The following is a 6,268-nucleotide window of genomic DNA, read 5'->3' as shown; positions in this document are numbered from 1 at the left end:
TGCATAGCCAAGGGGTCTTGAACATTTTGAAACAGCTCCCCCGCCCCTATTTATAGGAAAAAAGGGAGGTGCTTACTGCCCAGAGACTTAATGAAGAAGATTTCTAAGCGCACCCGAATTACTAAGTTCACCCCCCTTTTTGTATTTTACGGAAAAGTTACGGAAGCCTTACGGAAGTGTTTCGGATTTGATTTTCATCTTTTTTCTCTTCCCTTTCACCAATGTTAAGTGGAATATGCTTACCCAAGGTTCTCGAAAATTTTAAGGAAGCATTACGGAAGCCACGGAAGCCCCGGAAACCATTTTTCAAAACTGTGGAGGAGCTTGCCGCCCAGTTGCTTCCTCCTTAAGCAACCAAACTTCCAAAATGTTCCAAAAGGGCCTAGACTCGAATTGCTATTTACACCTCTATCTTAATAAGTTCACCCCACCTTCTTGTGTAATTTACGGAAAAGTTACGGAAGCCTTACGGAAGCATATATGACTTAACTTTCATCTATTTTTCTCTTCCCTTTCACCAATGTTAAGTGGAATATGCTTACCCAAGGTTTTCGGAAATTTTACGTAAGCATTACGGAATCGACGGAAGCCCCGGAAACCATTTTTCAAAAATGTGGAGGAGCTTGCCGCCCAGTTGCTTTCTCCTTAAGCAACCCAACTTCCAAAATGTGTTGAAGGACCCAGATTCTAATTTCTATTTACACCCCCTTTTTACTAAATGCACACCCCCTTTTGCTTTTTTGGTGATTCTTTTTCCGCAACGTTACGAAACTTTACGAATTTTGTAACGATACTTGTTTTCTTTCCGTAAGGTTACGAAACTTTACGGGTCATGTAATTACTCATTTTTTAGCTTTCGGAATGTTACGGAAACTCACGGATTGCGTAACAATACTTCCTTTTGATTTTCGACATGTTACGGAATTTCACGGATTGCGTAACAATGCTTCCTTTTGATTTTCGGCATGTCTCGGAACTTCACGTATTGTGCAACAAAGGGTGCCAAGTACCTCGAAGCGGTCAAACAAAGGTTGCATGTCATCAAACAATGGTCCCCAGACGAAATTAGGGTATGACAGCATGTATATTTAATGAAAGAATCTCTTGCGACATCTAGCAGAACCAAGCTCCTCATACTCAGACTTGGTCACACACATAGCTTCAAAGTCTGGACTTGATGCCAACAGTGACCCTCCACGCCAAACACCTAGTAAGGGACTGAAGAAGAACAATAATTTCTTTTATGGAAAATATCAACTTGAAATGAACAAACTATTTTGGGAAGATGTTTACTCTTCTTGAGTTGCTATCTTCACACGATAGTCATTAGGAACTAGAGGCCGAAGCTCCTTCTCGCTACAACATTTAAAATCAATTAATTAAACATTTACAACATGCTATACAGGGCAAGAAAGATAGATCACAAAAGTGCATAAAATTTATGGCATCATGGTACAAAATGCAGTGATCCAAACAAAAAAATTACAGTCTCTCAACAAACTGAGGAAATAAGGTGCTTTCACCAGTTAAAATGATGCTACAAAAAAAAATACACACACACACACACACAACATTTAAAAATGAGTGTTTCAAATTAAGAAAAATGCAAATATCTACAAACAAGGCCATCAATAATGGTCTGAGCTTGTTTCCTTTCATAGAGTACAGGGTGAAGATGTGGATGACACACATTAACAACACGTACAATGCATTCAACTAGCTCAACTTGGTTCATTCTTGCAAACCATTTTGCTCAACATTTTACAGATAAAAGAACAACCACCTTATCATAATGAGCAAATAATAAAATTCGACTAAGACCCTCATTTACAGTCACTTAAGAAATTCATCAAGCAAAGAATTAACCAAAATCACATTGTATTGATAGACCCAAATCAGCAGGACGAAATATCATCTTTGGCACAAGAAACTGTTTGTTTGTCAAGTCAAATTCCTAAGGATCACACAAACTGAAAGCCAAACATCAAATCATTGAAACAAATGAATATCACACTACAAGAAATTCTTGCAAATACATTTTTTGTCAAATCAACTATCTTCCTGTCCTCTGGCTGCTTAGCAATTTCCAGGCATTTCACATCCCCTGGTGCATCCACTGATGGTGAAGAAGGAAGGCCACACTCCCTCAATGCAAGATAGTGTTGTGCCTGATCTGGATACTTAACAAATTCCTTTGTGTATGTGAAATCTTTTTCTCAGGCCGCAATATTATCCTAATGAAGCAACAAACTATAGCATAACAAAAATGAGCATACCTAACAATTAATGTGCGTTTGGTTTTATGTTGAGTCGTCAAAAATCAGTTTAAGTATGTGCTTAGTTTTATGTTGAGTTGTCAAAAATAAATTAAAGTACTGAAGTACTAGCTAAGGTGTTTTTAGTTAAATGTTCAATTGCTTGGTCTCACTTTGAAGAATTGATTCTGGGTCCTACCTACATGAATTAAGTTGAAGTAATTTTGGATAGCTTTTACGTTGGATAAAAAATTAAATATTGAATTTTACTATTAAGTTGCTTTTAGAATAAAACACCAGGAAAATATCCACTTTTGTCCATGAAAGTGTAAAGCCATGATGACAATTTAGTTCTTGAAAAAATAAAAATTCTAATTTAGCTATGAATATGCAAGAAATGAAACAATTACGTTTCGTATAACTTAATATCATATTGGTCCTTGAACATTACAATTTAATGACAAAATGGTCTACAAAAACTTAAGGACAAGGCGCAATTGTCACACTTTTTACACATTCAATTGTTCTTTTTTATTACTGGGTAAAACCAAAGAAAAAACTACAGTGCAACAAAGTGTGGAAAAGCTATCCCTCTCCTATCCTCTAACAGTAAGGAGGATATCATAGTTGGGGGAACAACATCTATAACAAGAAAATGAGACTCAATATGATGCCCATAGTTCACCAGGAAGTTTTCCTAGAGGTTGGCCTCCCCATAGGAACGGGAAAGCTTAGTTATCTAATCCGTTTTGCTAAGGTTTTGAATGATGTCATCAATAATAGGCTAAAGATGTCTAGACTGAGACTTTCTCTCCTTGAAAAACTTGACCACTTGTAAAGAACCCATTTCAAAATAGACTTGATGAAGATGCATGGCTCTCGCCAGTTGAATACCCTTAAACAAACCCCATAACTCAGCCCAAAGGGCATTGCAACTTCCAATGCTCACAACAAACCCTTTAATGAATCTACCATTATTATTTCTTATCAATCCCCCACAAGCCGCAGAGCTTCTCCTTGACATCATTGATGATGAAAGTCTCTTCCATGATGTTGACGGAGCGGAAGGAGACGAGATCCTTGAGGTAGTTAGTGAGGGCCTTGCCACTGAGGTCGATTCTCCTGATGGCGTAGTTGAGGGCGAAGTTGTGAAAGACGGGGGAGGTGTGGGTGAAGGAGAAGCCCAAGTCCACGACGAGGCTTTGTTGGGCCTTGGAGAGGATCCCGTTGGCATTGTTGCGGCTGGCCTTGTAGAGGTAGACGATAGAGGCAGAATCGGCCAGGTAGAGGGCCCAAAAGTTAAAGTCCTTGAAGACGAGTTCATCCATGGAGCGTTGGATGGAGGGGGCTGTGAATAGAGGCTCTGTGAGGATGAGAGAGGATTTGGAAGGGTTTGTGTGGAGGACGGAGGAGAAGAGGTGGGACCAGATTTTGTGTTGTAGGTCCGGGTTTATGAGGTAGCCGCGGTCCACGGGGTAGCGCATGGCGGCAGAGGTGAGGTCTTCATTGCCAGAGTAGAGGTGGAGCCACTTCTTCGATGTTGGGGGGCGGTAAAGGCAGTTTGGGACTATGGCGAAGGGGTCGTGCTCGCCGTCGATGCCTGCTTTTATTAGCCCACCGCCATTGTCCAGGACCACCAGGTTCGTCGATGTCGACATCTTGCTCAACCAATTGAATCACTCTTTTTGGTTGGTTGCCCCTTTATCTCTGCATTGGCTCCCCCAAAGGATCTCTCCGGGTTCTTTCTTTCTATGTCAAACAAGAATAGTAGGCTGATTAGTGTAGCTGTGAAAGATTATTAGAAAGAAAACTGTTTGCTTCTAGTTTGGTGATCGAGGCCGTACCCGAATCAAATAAATATTAAAATGTAGTAACTAGGAAGTGATCCTAGGTCGTTTCCCAACGAGCAATGATACACCAAATGTTCATAACAGATAGTAGGGAATAGTAACAAATTGGGGGGCGGGGGATTGTTTGCTTTTGTAAATTAAACAGCGAGTAAAATTTAATTAGAAAATATCATAATTAAAATACGTTGCTTCCCATTGATTCACAAGCAAGTCTCTTATACTAGGTTGCGAGAATTTATCCTTATTCAGTTCAACCACTTAATCCAACCCTAAATTAAATTACTAAGCGAAATTCAACATAAGGCATTCATTATGTGATTAAGCATCACATACACCAATTACTCATAAACGATCATTAAGAATGAACGTAAATTAAGCGCAGAAACAATTAATCAAGCACTAAGCATGCATGAATTAGCAGCAACAAATTCAGAGTAATTAGTGAAGAGGAAAAATAACTGAACAAAATTTAACAATAATAATAGATCCTCAAAGAAAACTGTGCTTGATCCTTAAGAGAAAACAACGCTGAGGACTTAGCCTTCCATTAATCAGATAGAGAACGAAATTTTATTGATAAAACTAAAAGTCTGAACTGGAATTGTAAAAAAAACGAAAAATAAAAGAGAGAGAGGAGAGAGAGACTAAAACTAAAAACGAAAAAATAGAAGAGAGAGAGGATAGAGAGCTAAACTAGAACCTTGGTGATGTTATATATGTTTTCAGCCCCAAAGCTTACAAATCTGTTTTAAATCCAAGCCCATACGTAAAATCAAATCAAATCTAGATAAGATAAGATAAGATAAGATCTAGATGAAATAATATCTAGATGAGATCAAATCTAAATAATATCTAGATAAGATAAGATAAGATAAGATCTAATTTTGTAGAATAAATTAGTCTGCCCTCTTCAAGTCAAAGCCCAATTATGGATTCAAGCCCAAGCCCAATTCTAGATTCAAGCCCAATGCTTCATTAATTCCTGAAATAAGATTAAAAACATCAAATTAGCTGAATGGGCCCAAATAATAAAACTGCCTAATTAATTTGACAATTAAGACTAATCAGTACTTAAAATGGTGCAAAAAGGGTTAAGAAATAGGAGAAAATATGGCACATCATTTGGTTATGTTATATTAAATTTAAAAAGTTATATTTTTAGCCTTTAAAAGTTTTATTTTTGTCTATATTTTCTATTTCTAGTTAATAAAATTAGTAGTTTTGTTGACTTTAAAATTTTAAAATAATTAATTTTAAATAATAACAATTTTTAATTGCTATTATCTTTATCTTATTTTTTTTAAAAATAACTTTCTCTTGTTCATCTTCTTCGACCATGTTTGTAGCACCTCCACAACTCCATTGTTGCCATCCACTTCATGCTCCTACACTCCTAGTGCTCTTATTCCACTTCCTCGTCTTGGAGACCAACCTCGAATCCCTCATCAAATCAAAGCAACCATTGCACCACCACACTTCTTCCTTTTCCTTTTCCTTTTTGTCTTTCTTTCTCTTCCCCTCTTTCCTTATTTCTTTCTCTACCACTCGACAAGAGCACCACCATCATGCCGATAGTGACCCCAAACCCAACTGTAGAAGCAAAGCTTCATGGTGAATCAAAGGTGATTCAAAGGTGTTTTGATGATAACAATGATGATAACAAAAGATGATGACAAAGGTGATGACAAAAAGCTCAAAGATCAATCAAAGAACAACTCAAGTTAATCAAAGATCAATCAAAGCACAACTCAAGTAAATCAAGAAGAATTCAAGACTCAAGAAGAAAGTTTAGAGTCAAGAATCAAGATTCAAGGTTCAAGATCTCAAGAATCAAGATTCAAGGTTCAAGATCTCAAGAATCAAGATCAAGATTCAAGACTCAAGATTCAAGAATCAAGAGATGGCTCAATCAAGATAAGTATGAAATTTTTTTCTCAAAAATTGAGTAGCACAAGATTTTTCTCAAAACATGTTTACCAAAGAGTTTTTACTCTCTGGTAATCGATTACCAGATTATTGTAATCGATTACCAGTAGCAAAATTGTTTTGAAAAAGTTTTCAAATTGAATTTACAACGTTCCAATTAATTTCAAAAAGTTGTAATCGATTACAATGTTTTGGTAATCGATTACCAGTGCCTTTGAATGTTGAAATTCAAATTCA

The 6,268-nt window shown here is 37.2% G+C and overlaps 1 protein-coding gene across 1 annotated transcript; it reads right to left on the bottom strand.

Moving 5' to 3' along the window:
• Positions 1–1,088: 1,088 nt before the first annotated feature.
• LOC114416024 (actin-related protein 6-like) lies at positions 1,089–4,120 on the bottom strand. The gene is made up of 8 exons (XM_028380906.1): positions 3,255–4,120; positions 2,864–2,897; positions 2,037–2,192; positions 1,883–1,954; positions 1,655–1,729; positions 1,487–1,539; positions 1,294–1,356; positions 1,089–1,218 (listed from the first exon to the last, which is right to left on the bottom strand). The coding sequence occupies exons 1-8, from the start codon at positions 3,911–3,913 to the stop codon at positions 1,089–1,091; spliced, it is 1,242 nt and encodes a 413-aa protein (XP_028236707.1). The 5' UTR covers positions 3,914–4,120.
• Positions 4,121–6,268: the final 2,148 nt, after the last annotated feature.

Source organism: Glycine soja, chromosome 6 (assembly GCF_004193775.1).
Source record: "Glycine soja cultivar W05 chromosome 6, ASM419377v2, whole genome shotgun sequence".
In the NCBI taxonomy this organism is placed as follows: domain Eukaryota; kingdom Viridiplantae; phylum Streptophyta; class Magnoliopsida; order Fabales; family Fabaceae; genus Glycine; species Glycine soja.
Note: the sequence above shows the minus strand (reverse complement) of the source record. Positions and strands in the feature narration are given on the sequence as shown.

Excerpts from the sequence above, each read along its gene's own strand:
- LOC114416024 (XM_028380906.1), bottom strand. The coding sequence starts at position 3,913 with ATGTCGACATCGACGAACCTGGTGGTCCTGGACAATGGCGGTGGGCTA. Across the intron at positions 1,730-1,882 it reads CTGCTGATTTGGGTCTATCA|CAAGTTGAGCTAGTTGAATG; the intron begins ATACAATGTGAT and ends GCAAGAATGAAC. Across the intron at positions 1,219-1,293 it reads AAGATAGCAACTCAAGAAGA|TCCCTTACTAGGTGTTTGGC; the intron begins GTAAACATCTTC and ends GTTCTTCTTCAG.